The 21,653-nt window shown below is 40.8% G+C and overlaps 1 protein-coding gene across 7 annotated transcripts in view; it reads right to left on the bottom strand.

Annotated features, from left to right (window-relative positions):
- The window catches only part of PCDH10 (protocadherin 10), a 53,894-nt gene that overhangs the window by 13,099 nt on the left and 19,142 nt on the right, over positions 1-21,653 (bottom strand). For 4 of the 7 annotated variants that reach the window (XM_035112393.3, XM_035112392.3, XM_088660310.1 and 1 more), the window contains exon 4: positions 21,295-21,600. The exons of 2 other annotated variants lie outside the window; for them this stretch is intronic. In XM_035112393.3, the coding sequence (XP_034968284.2) occupies positions 21,295-21,600 (306 nt within the window). Of the gene's footprint in view, positions 1-12,039; positions 15,138-21,294; positions 21,601-21,653 lie in introns of those variants that run through there. One more of the 7 variants, XM_035112390.3, reaches the window with a different exon arrangement.

Below are 21,653 nucleotides of genomic sequence, written 5' to 3' on the forward strand. Positions count from 1 at the left end.
AGAGGTGGGAAAAAGAAGAAGATCCGAATTGATCTTTAAAAGCTGAATGAAGACGCACTCTAATAAAAAAATATGTACTTCCAACACTAGTATCTTTCCCAAAAGTGACAGGAATTTGTATACCTCAAGTGATTTCTGGCAAATACCTTTGACAAACTAGAGTGCTAAATTGATTACATTCATCACACTCTTTTTGAAGGCTTGCCATTTGGTACAACAAATGCTTCCAAAAGTTTTCAAAGAAAGGTGGCAAAACTCCTTAAGAGATTTCAAAGGAGCCGTTGTCCAATGAATGGGATCCTAATACATGGCACATCAATGGAAGACTATGGCAAAATCCTGGCAATTGTTTAGAATTAGATGCATGAATCCTAGCTAGGAGAAACACATTATTTTGCAAGATGAAAGAAGAGTCTATAGAGAAGCTGTGCTTACAGGTACCATATAGGGTAGGCTAGTTTTAAAAATCCTTTTAAGAGATTTCTGCCACCATCTCTTCTCTGCATAGATTCAGCAGACCTGGATGGTCAAAAGAGGTGAAAAGGAATAGGGTGATCATATTCCATCTTTGAGATGTTTAGCTTGAGGGGCCATAAATGACAAACAGGTGGGCTCAACCAATTAGATGAGCACCATGTGGCCAGAAAGACACTCTTGGCACCTTGTGGGGAGCTAGCAAATGAGGTCAAAAAGGTGTTAATTAAAATGAGATTGCTCAGGCTATTCTCTCATACTCTGGCATATCAAAGGAGCTCTCATATCAAAGGAGGTCATTTATTTGAAAGTGTCAAGAAATACATTCATCTACAACAGCACTGACTCACAAAACCTTTCTAGGAATGGAATACTCATTAGGCCATTATTTGCAAGCCATCTCAACAGAGGACTAGCCACCAATCTATTACTGAAATCTGTAGCATCCTAGTTTTTGAACCAGATTAGGAAATATAAAGGAAACAACCTCCAAGTATGTTCCAGGATTTATTCAAGCAGACACCTTCAACATCATTTGGTGGGGAAGCAGGATATACATTTAACAAACAAATAAATATAGTCATGAAGTCTCAAAATGCAAGTAGACACTTTAAAAGTCATTCTGCGCCAATCAAACACTAGTTCTTTTTTCCATCTAGCTTTTAACAGTGCTACTCAGCAGCATAACTACTAAATCTGTGTCTATTGCTTCCTTGCAGTTTAGTAAACAGTATGTCCTAAACAGACTCACTTAGCTTGCTAGTACAATTTGGAAAGGGAAATACCCAATGCCTAATTTTGGGACTATAGATGATCACTCTTAGCTACAGCAATAAGGCCAGACTGTAAGCAAAACCTAACCTTACATTTCACTACCAGAGAACAGCAAAGTACCCAAGCCAGCTAAGTTAGTTTGGCAGTTGAGACAGCAAACACCATAAGCTCCCAAGGCTTATGATTGCCTGAGGTTACCACCTTCCTGAAGCTAAGCAGGTCTGGGTCAGGTCAGTGCCTGGATGGGTGACCTCCTGGGAGCAACATGTACACCACCTTGGGTTCCATGAAGAAAGGATCCATAAATGGAAAAAATAAATAGAAATGTAATAAAGTGAAATATTAAAATAATGAAACAATATAATAATCAATCAATAACAAATTTCTGTGTTTCATGTCACACAAAATCAACTGCCCTGATCCTGAAGCTGAGGCTCCAGTACTTTGGCCACCTCATGAGAAGAGAAGACTCCCTGGAAAAGACCCTGATGTTGGGAAAGATGGAGGGCACAAGGAGAAGGGGACGACAGAGGACGAGATGGTTGGACAGTGTTCTCGAAGCTACCAACATGAGTCTGACCAAACTGCGGGAGGCACTGGAAGACAGGAGTGCCTGGCGTGCTATGGTCCATGGGGTCACGAAGAGTCGGACACGACTAAACAACAACAATGGTAACATTCACACCATCTGAACCTTTCCATTATCTAACTACAGTTCCTAGGGTTCCTTGGGGAAATCTGTAACTGTTAAGGTGGTACAAGAGTGATCTAAATGTATGGGTGTGGATGTGACCTTTGCCTAAAGGTAGCGCTGCCTCTGTCCGTTGATACCATTCCCATCCAAATAGCAACCTCAGCATTAATCATTACGTGCTTTACAACTAAAGCACCAAGCAATCAATGACCCACTACATTACTGTTTCCCAGCATGATGTCCTCGACTATTGGGTACCTGCTTTTCAAATAGATTTTAAAATCAGCTACCCCCAACATTGCCAACAAACAGATTCCCATTAGTGTTAAGACGTGGGAAAGGAAAATAAAATAATACTAGCTACTTATTTCTCTCAGGACAGTGAAGTACACCATGACAAAGGGAAGGCAATGCAGAGCCTCACTTGTCTCCAAAAACAAAAATTAATGTCCAGCATCCAAAGACCTGTCCAGGCTTTCACAGGCAGAGAAGCTGTTTCCCTTTTGAACACCACTCAATGAAATGATGTGGCTCAAGCCGCATCAAAACATCTCTTCCGATTTTTTTTTTGTAAATATACGTTAGGTGTATTACTTTAGGACAGGGGTCAGCAACCTTTTTCAGCAGGGGGCCGGTCCACCGTCCCTCAGACCATGTGGGGGACCAGACTATATTTTGATGAAGAAGAAAAAGAACAAATTCCTATGCCCCACGAATAACCCAGAGATCCATTTTAAATAAAAGCACACATTCTACTCATGTAAAAACCCACTCATTCCCAGAATATCCATGGGCCAGATTGAGAAGGCGATTGGGCCACATCTAGCCCATGGGCCTTAGGTTGCCTACTCCTGGTTTAGGACATGCCAAGGTGAACATTCAGAACTGTATGAGTGGCATCGATCTTCAACTTGTTTGTGTACTTTCTTGATGGCCCAGAACCCCTACCCAGAGGGTGGGGGGCTGCAGTGGAGAATGAAAGGAAGTAGGATGGTATCAACATGGATGGTTGTAAAAGAGGGTTAGACAAATTCATGGAGGATAAGGCTATAAACGGCTCCTAGCCATAATGGCTAAGGTCTACATCCACTGGCAGAGACAGCATGTGGAATGTCTTAATTGAGTTGATACAGCAATCGAGAAATTTCATTGTTCCCACAAGGGGATATGACAATAAAGATTTATTCTATTCTATTCTCTGAATATCAGTTGCTGGGAATTACAGGTGGGCAGAGAAATGGTGATGCTGGAATACGTATACAATGTTGGTCCTTATAGCAACATTATTCAGTGTTTAAAAAGCAGCTAAATGTAGCAGTGAAGAGCCATTTCAAGCCTTTTCTTACTGTGACCGCTATGTGCACTGTCACAATGCTAGTTATTTAACAATACATTTCCTGCTACAGTTCAAATGAAGAGCAGGAAGGAATTTCTACTTTTTGGCTCATGCTCTGAAGACAAGGGTGAAGTTAAAAATAGGCATGTTGCCACACTTTGCAGAGTTGGTTTTATATGTATTCTGGGGCGGGGGCTGAAACACACACAAGCACAAAACAAATTAGCAGAAAAATGAAGCATGATGAGGAAAGAAACGAGAAAGGCATCAAGGATGGCTGAATGGTGTCAAACACCACAAGATCAGAGCTGACTATATGCACACACGCTAACCATGAGATCCATTGTTGTGCAGAGGTTAAAGTGTAAGACTTAAGACTGGAGAGACATAAGTTCAAATTCTTGGTTCATTGAGTTACTGACAGCATAAAGAAATACTAGATAGAGAAGGCAAAGAAGAGCCTTTAGAAATATGCAATAGGAAAACCTCTCAGGCTGTGATCCTGGGTGAACTGAAATATTAAATACCAAAGAAAATTCTTAGTTTTCATCTGGTAAGGCATGAATTTTATGTGTATTGAAGAAGAAGCTATGATACACTTCAGTTTAAATGTATTCATAAATGCTAATGCATGCTGGAATGTGGGCATGCTAGAATTAAGTTTGTTCTGGTATAAGCTTCTGTGTGCATGCACACTTCTTCAGATACGTGCGCATACATGCACACGAAAGCTTATACCAGAACAAACTTAGTTGGTCTATAAGGTGCTACTGGACAATTTTTTAATTTTTATTTTTTATTTCGACTGCATCAGAGCAACATGGTTACCTACCTGAATTTAGAAGCATAAGAGAAAAGACAGGGTATAAAGTATTTTGTTTTGTTTTTAATTAATTAATTATTATTATTAGGTAACTAGCCTTAGGAAGCATAAACACACACTTCAAAAATGGTTCTGGGGGCATGCTAGAATTAGTATATTAACAGTTTTCAATGCCTTCCACGTTTCGTTTCTTCTTCTTAAAATGTATGTGAAGTATAAGCTGCTAAGGTAAGGTGCCATGTCTTAAAATATACTCTGAGTATGGCTTATATTGCCTCAACAAAAAGTAATTTTGAGCAGCTCTGAATTTTAATATTAATTTGTTTTTTTAAACTAGCTTCCAATATGTTTGTTTTTTTAATATGCTCATACTTGATTGTTCTATTGTTTTCACTGTGGTTCTGACATTACATGGTATTTTACACTGATTTTTCACCCCATTGTATTGATTAGTAGTGTCTTTTCATTATATTGATTAGTACCAGAAAAGGAATAACCATTGGGAGGAGCAGAGAGAAGAAACGACATGGTGCACCTTTAGTAGCAAACCTGGATGCTTTCCTCTGACCCACTTGTACTAAAACATGTCTCTCCCGATCGGTCTCTACAGCCACAGCAGGCGCTGTAACTCTCCAATGGTTTGACTTTTCCATTGTCTCCTGTGAAAGATGGATGCCAACAACGGTGTATTTTGTGATTAGCTGCTTTGGGGATTTTTAATGTCTCTGCATATGACATTGCATTGAACAATGTTCATTCGTAAGATTATTGCCCTCATCAAAAGCTCTAATTTTGTTTGTTTGTTTTGAAAAACAACAACTTTGAGAATTAACATTCTGCAGTTCAGTGGTAAGACACATGCTTTTGTAAGCAAAAGGTCACAGATTTCCTGACATCTCTAGTAGAGCAGGAAAAGACTCCTGTTTGAGAGCCACTGTCAGTACTAAGATAGATGGTCCAAGGGGGCATCCTATGTTCCTCTGAGCATGTGAGCTATCCATATAACCAATACTCCTTGCCATCACCTATACTCAAGTTTTCTAACATTCAAGGCACCTACATGGCTCTGCCTGTTACACACCATTGGCATAGCATAGGGTTCAAACTAAACATTTGATATACGTACAGCATGCAACTATGTATTTTTTTCATTATTTAATTATAGGTAGTGGGGACTGAGATACTTACTGGAAAGGCTGCATACGGGGAGTGAGGATATTGCATCCTTCCTCCATGTAATTGGAGTTAAACTGTTTACCCACCTAAACAGTTAGGAGCAGGGCCATCTCTAGGCCTGGGCTGGGTGGCGCAATACGCCAGGGCGCCTGGCCACCAGGGGCGCTGCTGCGCCCGCCAGACAGCTGATGTCTGTGAGAAGGACTTTCCTTCCTTCCGTTCTGTGCCGCACCCGGAGCCTCCATTCCGCTGCCCGTCCGGAGGGCTGCCTCTCGCCTTTCCCGTCTCCCCCCTCAGCAAAGGGGCCCTCAGGGCATGGCGTCGGGAGCTGCCGAAGTGCCAAGGTGCACCGCGACGCGCATGCTTTGCTAGACCCTCACAGCGCGCGAGGGCTGCCAGGAGGTGGCCGCCCGCCGAGTGCAAGCCCCGGAGCTGCTGTCTCTTCCTCACCGCCAGGAGCCTGCGCCTGTCCTGAGCGCAGCAGCAGCAGTGCCGAGGAAGGGAAGCATGGCACTGGCTCTCTTGGGCGCCGTACGGCGCACAACTTACTTTGGAGTATCCCCCTCCTTAAAAAAGGTCAGAAACTCTGGGAAATGGGGGCCGCTGGAGGGACCTTTGCACCACAGCGCCGGATGGGCTCAAGACAGCCCTGGTTAGGAGCCTTAAAAGTAAAGGTCCCCACTGACACAAAGGGGAACATTATTATTAAGGCTCCTAGTTACGTGTAGTGGGGTGGAGGTTCACTCTAATTATGCTGAGGTGGTGAGATATAAGCCTTATCCTCCCTAGGAGCTGCCTTCCCCATAAGTGTTGACCCACCGTGTCTGTAATTAAGTAAGAAAAAAAACTAGGTGCTTAGCAGCCGGATGCATCTAGTTTGCCACGTGGCTTCCAGAGTAAAGGTAAAGGTAAAGGGAACCCTGACCGTTAGGTCCAGTCGCAAATGACTCTGGGGTTGCGGCACTCATCTCGCTTTACTGATCGAGGGAGCCGGCGTACAGCTTCCAGGTCATGTGGCCAGCATGATTAAGCCACTTTTGGTGAACCAGAGCAGTGCACGGAAACGCCGTTTACCTTCCTGCCGGAGCAGCACCTATTTATCTACTTGCACTTTGACATGCTTTCAAACTGCTAGGTTGGCAGGAGCAGGGACCAAGCAACGGGAGCTCACCCCGTCGCAAGGATTCAAACTGCTGACCTTCTGATCAGCAAGCCCTAGACACTGTGGTTTAGACCAGAGTAGCTGGGAATAAAGTCCAAGAGTCACTTTTGAAACTCTAAGGTAAGCTGGCAATGCTCACCTTGACATGTACAATTATTTATAAACTGTGTAAAAATCAAATGAGAGCTGTGAGCATCAGCTCTCTGGGTTGTGCAATAAAATAATGATTGCAGTAATTGCTGTTTTCTCCCCCTTTGCAACAAACATCGTTGCTTTCATCTAAATAAATAAATAAATGCAACAGATCATTTCATCTCTATTCACTTTACCAGTGGTTTTGTCCATACTCAAGAGGTCAAAAGAAGAAGAAGAAAACACACACCCAAAAGCTATCTTGCCCGCAGCAGAAATAAAACCCCATCCTTCATCTTGCTGCATGTAAGTGCATGTGTAATATTGCTGCCCAAATTAACTCAAATCCATTTTGGTGACACTGATACAAACATAAGCAGGGATGCGAATGGCACTGATGGACATGGCACTAACCATCCAGAGCTTTTTATCCATCAAAATGACTTTGATGCTGATGCTGTTACCTCCACCATCAAAATGGGGCAGATGGCTCATCTAAATGCAAATAGGTCACTTTTTCTGTCAGAGCACATTTGTGGATACTGGACCAGCAATCAAGTGAATTTGCTAAAAAGGGTTACGAGCCAAATTCTGCAGACAGACAGACAGACAGTTTCGTCAATTCCAGCACAGAATATGTCCTAGCAGTCTAGATGAGTGTGGTAGTCTAGGCTATTCAGGCAATCTAGTAGAATTCTGATAAAAGGACAAGAAGTCCTCTTTATGTTAGCCTTTTTGTAAGAACTACATTCTGGGTCTAAAATCTAATCTACACTTACCGGTACCTGCAACTAAGCATCACTGAACTTGCTACTGAGTTAATATTCATTTGTCTATGCTGTTCATATGCACTCATTTCAAACACTTAGTACCACTAATTTCCCTTAGGAGAGCTCTTGACAATTAAGCAAGCATTTAATGTTTAAAATCTAATTTTTGTGTTTGCATGTCACACACACACACACACAGTCATACCTCTGGTTGCGTTCACTTCATGTTGCGGATATTCGGGTTGCAAATTGCCCCGTGTGCATGCACAGAAGCAATGTGCGCACTTCACACATGCGCAGAAGCGCTCTATCATGATTCGCGCACGTGCAGTAGCGCCACTCTACTGATGGACTTTTGAGGGTGCAAACAGCACCCCAAAATGGATTGTGTTTGTAAGTAGAGGTATCACTGTATGCATGTGTGTGTGTGTGTGTGTGTGTGTGTGTGTGTGTGTGTGTGTGTTTGTATAGATAGATGAGAGAGAGAGAGAGAGAGATGAGAAGAATCTCATCCTGATATTCCAGATGCAGCATAAAATGTTGTGGTCAGTAATGTGAAGTAATGTACTTCAGCTGGTTCCTAAATTTTCAACACCCGGGGGATGGGAAAAGTTGTGTAAAGAAATACATAAACAATTATCCTGACCATGACCATGCCACACATTCCATAAAGCACATCACAAACTCAACAGTATATCACAAATAATTACTGCACACTGATATATTACTGTACATTCATATTTGACATGTAGCCTCTGATGTTGATTATCTTGCGACAGCTATCCCATGCTTTCAGAGGCTTTAACTGATTATTCAGTGCTTCTGTTATGGTGACTCTTTTAAGCACAGTGCTTCTGTTATGGTGACTCCTTTTAGCACATACAGTATTCAAGATCTCTCTAACTAGCGGCAACATTTAACTAATTGCCAAGCTTGCATAGAACTGCTCGAAATACCTGTTAAAAGAAAACCTTAAAGAAACTTTCTAGAAATGAGATTAATGTGACTGCAATTAATTTGGAGTGCAATCTTATGAATATCTATTCAGAATTAAGTCCCACTAAGTTTGATGGGGCTTACTCTCAGATAGGTGGGTATAGGATTGAAATCAAAATGTATTAACACAGCTTTTCTACATCTTCATGTAGCACCATCCCTATCCTTTTCCTAAATGCAGATCTTCCACTTTATTCCCCCAATGTAAACAATACAAGTTATATGCAACCAACCTGCCCAACCTTCACCACATCCCCATCATGTTCCCAGATCTTACAACCCCATGTTCTACCATCTCAGCAGCCTGTCCAGCTGGGGTGATGCATCTTATTTTTCTGCCTGAGGTAAAACAAGAACGTGCTGCTGTACCGCTTCTGCAGCCTCCCTTACCTGGATTGCAATGCCTGTGAAACAGTGATGACGTATTCTGACAAAATCTCGTGAGACCTTGTGCGAGTTCTCATGAGATTTCTGCCACCCAAGGCAGCTGCTTCACGTTGACTCATGGGCAGACCAGCCCTGCTGCCCATATTTCAAGCCAACATGCCTGCATGACACTTTCCCTTCTGGGCCCTTAAGATTCTTCACTTCAGTCTATCATCTCTCATTGAAGATGCCAAAGGGCATACAACTACAGTTCTGCCCCTTGGAATTATCAGTCCATCACATATTTGGGGGGAGGGAAACAAACCCTCATTATTTATAAAGTTGTTGCTATTAATAATATTATTGACTTGGCTCACAAAAGTGACTCAAAGTGACTTACAACACAGTATGAACATGAAAACAAATCAAAACTTTAAAAATTCATGCATATAAATAAAAGACGGGTTTTACAGGACCTGCCCATTAAAAGAGGCCACAAATACTCAAAAACATGTATTAAATTGTGTCTGCTGTTCCTGCTTGTGACCCATGACACACATTGCAGCTACTAAGCACCCTCTTCAACTTCTTCCAGTTATGAAGCCACCATCCTACCGTATTCTTCTTTATAAATCCTCCAATTGGGGCTATGTGGTGACCGCCTTACATTTTTATGTATATAGGGATACACATATACAATATAAAACTCCAGTTTGTCCAATAAACATATCATCTCTGCTTTATTTATTTTATGCCATTTATTAAATATAGATGATTTTGGTCAAAGCGCACAATATTAGCCACAATATTAGCCACAAGGATGCAGAAGAATGTTGAGGTACCAATGAAATTAGTACTTCTTTAGCCTCCATTTGACATGGGCAGCTGAAAAAAAAGGCCCTCCAGCTATTCCATCTAATCAATCTAAGGTGGTGATCCGGAAAGGTACCACCAGGGCCAACAGTATTCTGATGTGGTTAACTAGCAGACTCAAGGGAGCTAATAGAGGAAAGAAGGCTTCCTTCAGAAAACGGAAGTTGTGTCCAAATGAGAAAATGTATACAAATTTTGGCAAAAGAAATGTAAGCAGTCAATGAGGGGAAAGAAAGACGGAAGGAAGGAAGGAAGGAAGGAAGGAAGGAAGGAAGGAAGGAAGGAAGGAAGGAAGGAAGGAAGGAATTTAAATACCGTACATTAAAGCAGGAAATTGGCTAAGGATGTGGTTGGACCTTTGGATGACAAGGCAGTTGAAAGAGGTAAGGTTAACTTACATCCCTGCCCCACCAACTGCTCCACTCTGTCACATAGGAGTGAGACCACCTACAAGCAATAACTCATGGAAAGTGTCCTTACCCTTGTCACATCCGAAAGAAGCAACCCAAAGGGATATCATTCCCTTCGGAGTTGGTCCTCTGGACTTGGGTTGTCAGTGGGTGTTCTCCAAATAGACTTGTATCCTGAAAAGCATCTACAGCAATGGAAGTTCTTCCTCTTCATGGGTAGGGCTAGCTCGCCAAACCATCTGATTACTCCACCAAGCTGTTCTCCAGATGCAGTAGAAAAGTTCTGGAAAAGCTAACATTCATAGCCATCTCCTGTCCAGCCATAGTCCTGCTACTGCTACCTATATTCTTAGTGAACCCCACTGCATTTTACAATGGAAATGCAACATTTTCCTTGAAGCACTAAGTTTGCCACTCGGTAACAGTGAAAATATATCCCATAGGGCTAGCTGAATACTATATGCACATCAAAAGACGAATCTCTCATTTTTTCCTATATTTTGCTGCATCATGGATCCAACATACCATTGCAGTCATGCCAGAGAAGACCAAAACATACCCTCCAACATTTCTCAATCTCTCCCCCTCCCCACAAGCACACACACATCTGGCCACATAAAAATCCTCCCCCAGGCAACCTGAAGCGTCAATAGACATTCAAGTGCAGCTCTGCAGAGATACATGGACTACAGTGCTATAAAAGCCCAATTTCAAACCAAATGTGATAAAAGTCCTAACAAATCCATTCTCAGCCTATTCAATTATCAACTTAAAATGCAATTTCTGAAATAAACATGGGGGGAATGACATGAAAAAGCAAAGAGTAGATCTACATATTTGGGGAAAACAGGTTGTGCAGTCCTCCAAGAACAGTAACCAATTTAAAATGCAACTGGTACTGATGGTGTCAGTGATTTCAATGCTTTTTAAAAATCTCCGTGTATGGAAAGTTAACATGGCAAAGAGAATGTTTTAGCAAATCCTTCTGTCTAGCACCCAAGTTTTATTCGTGCTGCAAGTTCCTTTTTTCTTCTTTTAATCTGCAGGAAACATCAACCCTGTTCAGGCATGGTGCCTGAAGGACGTTATATGCCAGCCCTTCTTGCAATGCTCCTGCCTGACCTTCCCATATTATGAAGAAGTTTGAAGGCTCCCATACTCAACACAGGAAGGTCTCTGGCAGGGATGCTGCAGGTGGGACCTGCATGCACCCTTTGCTTAAAGGTACAAAGTGCGTTCACATATCCACAATGATGCTTTCCATCCATGCTGGCTGCTATTTATTACAGCGCAGATCTTCAGATAACAGCATTATCATAATCCAACCAGTGATTCCTTAGACTTCTGCACATTTGAGTTACTCGTCCTTCTTTTCTTCTTTTTTCCTGTCACTTCTTTATCCGCTTTGGTCTTTGATTTTGTGTTCAAAAGCAAAGCAATTATATCGTGTTTTGAAGTGCTATCCGATCAAATTTCAGCCCGTCCTTCTAATTTATCAAGATTATAGAGTACTTAATTGCATTCCGCAAAAGATTTGCAATCCTTTCCAAGCTTGTATTGTTTAAATATGTGATTAGCATACTCTTCACTGCAATGTCTAAGTCACTGATGAGTCATATTATGCCTGAAATAGGCCACTTGTTATCCTCTTCATTGCTGACACTAGGCCATCATAACAACAATTAGTGTGCTTTGTTACCGCAAGCTATATTTCTGAGCTCTTGTTTTATTTAACTACAAAAAGGTACTGACACAATGACTTTGATTTGGAATTCGGCAAACTTAATGCTTTAGATTTCTGTGCCCCACACAGGTAGGCCTAACAAAATGTTTACTGCCTCCTGGGTTTAAGATGGCAAAAGGGGCCAGACAGCTCTGAATCTTTGTTAAAGGACATGCTACTACAAATATAAACAACTCAATTCTTCTTATAATTTATAATTTAAAGGCAGTTTACATAAAAGAAATCAATTCATTTTGCTTCTTGTAAAATCACAAATGAGGAAAAGAGGCTACTGAGTACCAAGAAGAAAAGGAAAACATAACCACCTGGCATATTTAAACCATTTTATGTACATTCTGTCCAAGCTAAATTCTGCTATATACATTAAATTCTGTAGTAAATTAAGAAATGATGTGCAGGTTGTAGCTAGCTAAGTTGCTGTGTTCGCTTGAGAAACTGGACAGGCTAAATCTGTGGTAAAATATTTATTAAATTTATATCCCACTCTTCCACTCAAAGGAATGCCCATCACCCCCTCCCTCACCTGGTATTTGTTGGTTTAACAAAAATGATGCAATTGCTAATCACATAATTAATGCAACACAAGGTGCTTGATATTTTAAAATTTTACCTGAGGGCAACTTTCACTTTTAGCCAGCTTTGCATGGGGTCAAATGCTAACTATGGATTGGGGGGCACACACAGAAAGGCATATAGCCTCTCCTCTCTTTTTCTGATCCATGCAGATAAACTGTAGATGGGACAACTGTCTCCACCCTGCTCATCATATGGTCAATCTGATGACTGAGGAGGTGACAATTTGCATCTCCATTAGAATCACCAAGTGCTGTGTCTACTTTGACTTTTTATGCCAGTTTCTGCCCAAATTGGTGTGCTCTGGGTGGGTGGGTGAAAAAAGTGCTTGGAGTGCCAGATCAGAGCCAGGAATTAACCACATCAAATGCAATGTATAGTATGCTATGTAAAGTTGTCAGTTTCAGTTGGTTCAGAACATGGCAGCTGGAGTGCTAACTCATTCAACTCTTGGGAGTCCCCTAATACAATGGCTGAATTGGCTTCTGGGCCACTTCTGGGGACATGCTGAAGTGCTGAATACGTAGCAGTAATAATAGTAGTAGTTATTAATTAAATTTGTACAATGCCATTCATCGAAAGATCCCCAGGGCAGTTCACAATAGAAAAACGTAAAATGAGAATACAAACACAATGCAACAAAAACCAAAACAAACCAATAACCCCCCTCCCAAAAAACACATTCAAACAGTCCCTCCTGCCTTTTAATTTGATTCTGCTTTAATTCCTGATGTATTCCAGATAGATTGATTAAAATGTTTTGCTGTAGAATCAGAGAAATGGAGGGAATCCAGTAGCCCTTCTAGTCCATCTCTGTGCAGGATGAAGGCAATCCAGAGCTAGAGAGAATTCCCAGCAAATGGCTGCACGGTCTCCATTTGAATTTTCCTTTCAACAGAGCCCACCACTGCCCTCAGTAATCTGCTTCCATCATTGAACTGCTCTTACCATTTCTCCTAGTACTCAACTGAAAACCATCCTCCTGTAAATTCAATCCACTGAATCTAGTCCTTCCCCCGAGGCAGCAGCAAACAACCCGTTTGACTTCACCTAGGTGTGACAGCCTTTCAGGTATTTGAAGATTGCCATCTGTTGCAGCCAGCAGAGAGGGGCATGGCCATACAACTGACCTACCCACAGCAAGATTGCTGCAGCTTAGCAGGAGGGAGAGAGAAATGGGTGCAGTGGTGGGTTTATTAAGAGTGCCGGCTTGGCTTGGCTGATGTGCTCACACAGTGCAGACATCTCCACCACCTCATTCCCACTCAAGCTGCTGCTGCTGCGTGGTCTGGTCAACTTTGCCTTTCTCATTCATTCCCCACCCCTCACCTCTCCTGGTCTTCTCTTCCTCACGATAAACCTATGCAGTTCCTTCCATTTTCCCTTCACAGAAACAAAGTTGCCATGAGAATCTTCGGCTTTAAAAGAAATCAAAATGCCAGTTCAAGCATGCAAATATGTTTGCCAAGAAACTGCAATGTGTGTGAATATTTAATTCCAATTATGGGAAGAAGTTGCTGATGATACAAGCCATGTGGGTGGATAGGGCACAAAAACGTATCTTTGGTTGTGACAATGTCCCTGAAAGTACCCCAGATCTAAAATACATTTAACTCAGGCACAATCGCCTGCATAACATGCTCATCACAACAGCCCACATGCCAGTCATGAGAGTGAGGCTTTAATGTGGATCAGAAGCAAGCCACAGAGTAGAAAATGCATGGTAGATGAATGACAAATGTAATGCATGCTAAACCTAACAACTTTGTTATACTGAAGACTTTAGTCCTGACTTATTCATGTTCTTCATTATATAATGTAGCACTTAACTATTTTCGTTCTTACTAAAGTAGCTTCGGCAGTCATTTAGATAGATAAGCTTCATTTTCTCCTTTTTAGTTTCGACACTACATACATCCTTTTCCATTTTTCTCTATAGGTACATAAATTAAATACACACTTATGGCAAAGTGAATGTTATTTTCATTTGTGCTTTTAACCCCGCAGATAAATCTTCTGCTTCACATTTTGAGAAGGCTGTTCTCCATCACTTTGCCTCAAATATTATTGTGTGTTCCCCACCACTACCTTCCCGCAGATGAGCAGAAGCATAGCACTATATGATTTACTGCAGAACATTATAAACCAAAACTAACACAAGTATTTTCTATGGTGATTACATAGGAAACTGACTTTGACATGGTTAGACTATTTGCCCATTTGGCTGAGCATTGGTTAATGCAGCCTTTGCCATACTGATGCCCTGCAGCAGTTTTGGTCTACAACTCCCATCAGCTCCAAGAAGCCCTACTGGGTGAGCTGAGGGAAGTTTTAGTCCAAACCATCTGTGGGGATCAGCGTGACAAAGCCTGGTCTAATCTGACTGACAGCAGCTTTTCAGGTTCTTCCAGAGATTTTTCACATTTATTGTTAATAAATGTCCTTAAAAAACAAAAGGAATTCTAGGAATTTAACCTATGCAAAGCACATGTTCTACCACCATGATAACATTCCTTTCTAATTAAGTTTGTGTAACTATTATCTTTGGTATAAAACGGAAATCTAGTTTTGAATAACAGAAACAGGGGAAGAAGGTTTGGATTCAGATTTAGGACACCTAAATCTCTTTGATTACAAATCATAATCCATTCACAGTATTTTTTCTCTCAACCGATTTGTCCAATGCAAGCTTGTATTCCTATGCATGCATAAACAGGGGCCTCTCCAAGACCTAGTTTAATTCTCTGCTCTTCAAACGGTTGCTTCTTCTGCAGGACGAAGGTAGTTGAAAGGAAGTCTTCTTAAATGAAGGTGGATGTTTTGGAACCAGGGACCTTAAGATATTAGTGGCAGAGTATTAGAAAAAACATAGCAAATTAAACAAATAAAAAATATGATACCTAGAAAATATTGCTGAGAGATAAATTGACTACTAACAGCTGGGTTTCCTGCCTATCACACAGATCCAAAAAACAAGAAAAACATTTCAATTGGAAGCTCTACTGTACGCCTCCTTGAGATCAACAGATTTCATACTCCATGGAAGGTGTTCCAAGCAGAAAGGACAAATAAAGATGGTATTTATGGGGTTGGGGAATGCTCAGTAAGAATCAGTAATGCTAATGCTTAAAATTTCTAGCTGTGTACCCTGTTAACTCATGTACTCCCAAATTAAGAGCAACTATTCCATATCCTTGTTAAGATCTCCACTGCTTGAATTATAGTAAATGAAATCCTTATGACAGCCTCATTTTAGTACTGTGGTGCAGTGTCGTTTTTCAGTAAGATATATACCTGAAATTCTGAAAAATACCCATAACAACCCATAATATGCTAAAATCATTCTTGCCAATTTACAGAGGTGATGGTAAGCTGTCAGACCAAGAGTTATGGAGAATGTGGAAGCTTGCATGCTATTTTGTGATATTTCTGGTATGCCTAATACAGTTGTTAATTTATCTGTTTCTTTGTGCAGCTAAATGGTTTCTTGAACTATTAGCACATATATAATTTGTCCACCTTTTGGTGATGAACTAACATTATCTATTCTTGGTTTTGCAAAGAAGCTTATAGTCGTTGTGGTTGAAAGTACTAGCAAATGGCACTGAATCACCTCTGTCCTTGCTGCATTTTATAGAGACATCATACTGCAAACTTCTCTTCAGCATCTTTACCACACAAAGCAGCTCCTGCAATAACTGCATAAAATAGCTGCATGAAACAGGAAGGGAAATATATCCACCTTGCTAGTTTTAAATATATGATTATTTAAAACTAGAAAGGTGGATATATTCCCCTTCCTGTTTTTCTTGATTTTTCTTGTTCTTTTTTAAGCAGAATTCAAAATATGGAATAAATGCCCTGTTATTTGTATGTAATTTTATTCCCAAAATGAAATTAATTTTCAGGATATTTCAACATAACTATTTCCTCACTGCCTGTTATTCCAACCATCCCATGGCTATGACCCTCTGAGAGGGCAAATAACTGCTTCCTTAAGATTACTAACAAGAGATAAAATATGAGATAGAATATCTTTTCATACATTATAACAGTTTAATAAATGATTTCTACAAGATCACATTATTACAACCCATAAAAATGAACAACAATACTAGTTTGGTATGGGATGTAATTTTTCAGTTTGTTTGCTTGCTTTTTTTAAAAAAAAGACTTAGTTTATTTATTTAAAAGCAGTGATTTTTAGAACTGCAGGCAGTCCTATGCATGTTTATTGAGAAGAACATCTCAGCATGGTCAATGGGGCTTGCTTCTGCTAGGTATGGTATGCATAGAATTATAGGTTTAATATCTCAAAATGCAGATGGACTAAATGTGGGAAATTCTGCACATGGTATATCTGGCATAGTAAAGGTCTCTTTTACATCCTGATATGGTCCAGACACTTACATGAGTTGTTATTTTGAAGCTTGTCTTCTGAAGTTTTTTCTGACCATGCCATTATCCATGGCCAAATTACAGGCTACAGTTATAACATCTGAATAATGTGGTTTCGTCTGAGTAGCATAATAGTCCCACTGAAGTTAGCAAGGGTTTTGTTCAAATATAGAGGATCTTTAAAAGCCCTGTCTGGATTCTGGATTCTGGATTCTGCTTGTTGCCATCACAAATTATAAAAGACTTTCTTTATCCTCACTTTTAACTGCAGCCTCTTAAACTGCAGAGGGGCACTGACCTTCAGGAGTGGCTTTCAAAACATGTTGCTGCTGTGAGACAGGCAATCTGGAAAGACTCAGCCTATGCTAAACTCAAAGTTCCCCAACCTGGTGCCCTCCACTATTTTGGACTGCAACTGCAGTCACTCCTGACCAATGGCCATGCTAGCTAGGGCTGACTGGAGTTGTAGTTCAATAACACCTGGAGTGCAAACTTTCCTATCTCTTCAGCTGGAGAAGAAGAAAAAAGGCTTTTCAATATATGATTAAATTCTACCTGACTTGGAACAGACCAGAGCCAAGGCTGTATCAAATGCTCAGTTCCTCATCTCAAATTTTATAGGCAGATGCCAATGTGAGATTAATAAATCGCCCTTTGGTCACTTTTCTGAAAGGCTGGACTAGCAACCTGAAAACCTTTTTTAGCCAGCTATCGATCAGCACATCTAGTCTCAAGTCTTTGCCATGATTAATTATCTCTTTCAGTGACTGTAGAAAGTCCCATCCCATAGGACTTGCTTCTGAGGTAAGTTCATAGAACTTCCATTTTGGTCTCGGTCCAATCTTAGAATCCCATGACTTGGTTTTTGACTCTTTAATATCATTAAAGAACTCCAAAAGACTAAAGATCATATTTGCTCTTTTTTTAAGGCTTCAGACAGGAGAGATTCATAACCCTAGCTGGAGATGTTGGAACTGATTGCACACCACTGAGCTACAGAGCTTCCACAACATACTGTTATTATCTAGATACTTACAATCTGGGGCTAAAATTATATGTAACAGTCTCAAGATTCTTTCTGCCCATATGGGAGAAGGGGACAACTTTGCTGCCATTTATATACTCATTCCCATCTGGTTTTCCACTTCATGTCCCTTAACCCTCTCTGCTGTCTGTCCTCTCTGCTTCAAAAGACTTTATCATCCCTACCATTGCAGGAATTGTGCTTTGTATCTGTATGACCCAGAACCCATTTGCCCACGTTTTGTCTTTACAAATGTTGCCAGATAGAGAAAGGACTACTCCTCTCTCAGACGTTCCACGTCTCTCAATCCTTATGACGTCTCCTGAATTTTTAGTAGTGCCATTCTAAATGGATGAGATTTGATAACCACAGCAGTTATAAAGTATTGCAAACCGAAACATTTTTTCCAAGTTTAATTTATCTAGAACAAGGGACAGGACTATTTCTGTTGGAAATAAAGTCAACTTCCCCCCCTGAAAATCATGTGCAACTGTTGGATGAATACCATCTGGTACAAGCAACTTATTTTTATTTAACGTGTTAGTATGTTCCAGCACTTTGTCACTTGACTTCTCATTCTCAGATGCGGCCTCTTAATTACCTGGCATGAACAGATAAAATGAATGCAACTGTCATAACAGCTACTTTGGAATCTGCTTAGTCTTATGAGTTGATCTCTGCTAAACTAAATTATTTTTATGCTGTTCCCACTACCTTTTAAACACTCGACTGCTGGGCTTAGGCATTTATTAGTTATGTGAGATATATGCTATATTTTATTGAGTTAGCTGTAATTTTCACAAACCCACTTCATATTCGTGACTTACTCTGTGAAGCTCTATTTAGCATCTTGAAGTTTTGCGGTGCAGAATGTATATGCCACTTTTACATTTCTGGTTAAGTATACATTCTTTGGCTATCACAGGAGTGCGGAAACCATGGGCCAAATGTGGTCCCTCAAACCTCTCTATATGGCCCTACAGCTCTCCTTATGCCACACAACCTCTTCAACAGCAAACACTCTTGCCAGGCCATTCATCAGCTCTGTTTCACATATCCCTGAGCTTTCATGATGGGATTAAGTCTGCAGCTGCTGCCTTTTGCACTGCCCCCCTCCCCCTCCCCTGTTACCATTTCCCCAAATGTGTGCTTCCCATATCAAAGGCTGATCGGGGAAAGATTTTCAAGCACACCCAGGGGTGTGAGTTGGGGGGCAGCTCTCCCTCAATCCTAGGAACTGGCTTCTTGGGAAATTAATAGAGTCAAAAGTCCCAGTGGAAATACAGGCTGAAGTTCTGGACTTTGTCCATTCTGTTTCTGGGATTGCTTTGTTCTGTCTCCTTGGAATAAACTTGTTTAATAATATGCAAATAATATATTTCTCTCGTCCCACCCTGAAGCTAAGAAATAACACAATTTAAACAATAGGCATTTTATTTCTAGGGTCAAGTATGGCTGCCCCCCCCAGCTGCAGACATGGGTAGCATACCTTGCTCTGTAAAGAGTTTTCTAAATTAGCTTTTGTTTGTTTTAAATCCCCTTTGTAGCTTTCAACAGCCCCTTGATACTTTTTTTTTGGGGGGGGCACAATTTGCCCCAAGAGAATGTTAAACTTAATTAGCCTGTGGTCACTATAGCTCGACTCTAGTTACCACTTGAATAAACTCGGTTGCTTCCCTTAGAATTGCAACTGAGAATAGGCTCTCTCTCTGCTGTGTTCAAAAAATAAATTATTCATTGTAAAATATTTTCTCAACTCTATGAAACATCGTGCTCTTCAGTAGCTGGTTTCTTCTCCTTCACCTACCTCTTTCTCTCTCTCTAAAATAACTCTTGCTTGTTATGAAGTTCAAAGCCTAACTTTATACTAAAGAAAACATTAATTGCAGGTAGGGGAAAACCCATCTGATTTTAGATTTAATACAGCTTTAGCCTGAAGTCTAGATGCAAAAAACCAGCCCTGAATCCCTATTCCCCTTAAAAATGTCTTTCAGATACCACGAACACATTACGCAGGCTTAAAATTGTACATCACAACTTATGAGAAAATAAACAAACTAGAGGGGCAGCTATGCTTTAAAAAGGCAGAAGGAACAGGCTGAATTTGGATGATAAACCTCTTATAGCTGTTTGGCACTGCAAAGGTGCTGTTCATTTTCAGCCATTAGAAGAAAAAAGATACACTACCTTAACTGAACAAGCTCAGGCATCACCTTAAAGAAATGCACAATGTTATGGGTCTGAAACATATGACCTAAAATCATGAAAAGGTTATTAGGAATGCATGGCTGAAGTAGTATCTCTAGAGTGAAGGGTGCACTTGCAATGGATGATCTGCTGAACAGTGAAAAAAAAAGATCTGTCAATACTCCTCTAGATCATTAAGTTCAAAGGTAACCCAGCAGGTACAAGACGTACAACCAGATGGTGTTTGGGCTTTTTCCTTTTTCTTTTTTGGAACAAGTGATGTGCTTTAACATCAGCTGCTAGAAACTAAAATATACAAAATCGCAAAGCAGGAATCGGAAGCTTCTGCTCTGTCTGGCTTCTTAGTCTAAAAGCTAAAATAAGCATAAATAAAGCATAAATTCCCACTTTAAGATGGGATCCCTCCAGGACAGAACTGGGGAGGGAAGGGCAGAACTGAGAAAAGGAAGCACTTCTGTATTGTATTTCAATGGTGACATTACCACTCTCATCAATTAGATTTGCTTTCCTTTCTTTCAGAAAGATCCCTGCAACCTTTGCAGCCGCTGCATTTCCTAAATGAAGGCACTGGTTTTCTTCAGTTCCAGACACACAGACTCATCCTAAGCACTTATAATCAAGGGAAGACTTTTACGATTTCCTAATAAAACATAATGGGCCGGTAAGCATCGCAATGTAGAATCTCGGGCCAAAGAGTAACTTCAAGGCACTCCACTTGGCACGGAAATGAATAAGGAATTCTCCTCTTTCACCTAACGCTATGCACCATCTTCCATATCACACACAAGCACCATCATACTTACAATGGTCTCAAGAATTCAGAAAGCTCCAGAAAAGATTGTTAAAAGTTCATCCCATGAAGGATGGTCAAGAGAATAAAAGGGGATGGCAGCACAGCAGCAGCAGAGAAATATGAGTCGGAGAATGAACACCAAGCCTTGCTCAAAGAGGAACAAAGCAGCTGTTGGGTACAAAACAAGTTTGGTACCACAAGTAGTCCCAATGAAGAAGCACCATAGCCAGCTTACAAATGTGAGGAAATACTTGTCTTGCTAACTGTTTACTTTTTAAAAAAATTCATTAGGGCATCAGTTCCAAAAACAGCATTTTAAAAAACAAATCCATCTTCAACAAGGTCCTAGAAGTTACAAACTTAAAATGCCATAGGCATTTCCTTTAAAAATTATAATAATAATATATCAACATTGTTCTCTTCAGTGGTTCTTAATCCAAAGGGATTTAGGGCTTCTTCCCCCCCATTGCCTCTGGTATACTGTTCTATTCCTAGCAAGCACCCTGGGGAATGAAGTTTTATTCCCACCAAGGGAAAACTCTCTAGCAGCCTTTTGAACAGTACTTACTCAAATATGGTGGTTTGTAAGGCGCTCGTGTATTAGACAGCAGTCCATCCAGTTCCTTCCTCTCCAGGGTGCTGTGAAGGGCCTTCTCTTTGCCAAAGGTGGAGAAGGACCTCTCTGCCCCTGGCTGGGCTTCTGGTGTTTCAAACACTTCAGTGTCTGGAACAGAGTCCATACCGGGCACATGAAGATTGCTGCGGTAATCCGCAGCTTGGCGTCCATCAGAAGGGACAAAAGAGGGCATCCAGCACCGATCCGAGTGGCCCAAGGCTTTACATTCCTCCGTGCAATTAGAGAAGAGATCCATGCCTACAAGCAGGAAAGAGAGAAAAACTGTAGATATAATCTTCAGCATCATGACC

This window comes from Zootoca vivipara, chromosome Z1 (assembly GCF_965207765.1).
Source record: "Zootoca vivipara chromosome Z1, rZooViv2.hap1.1, whole genome shotgun sequence".
Taxonomy (NCBI): Eukaryota; Metazoa; Chordata; class Lepidosauria; order Squamata; family Lacertidae; genus Zootoca; species Zootoca vivipara.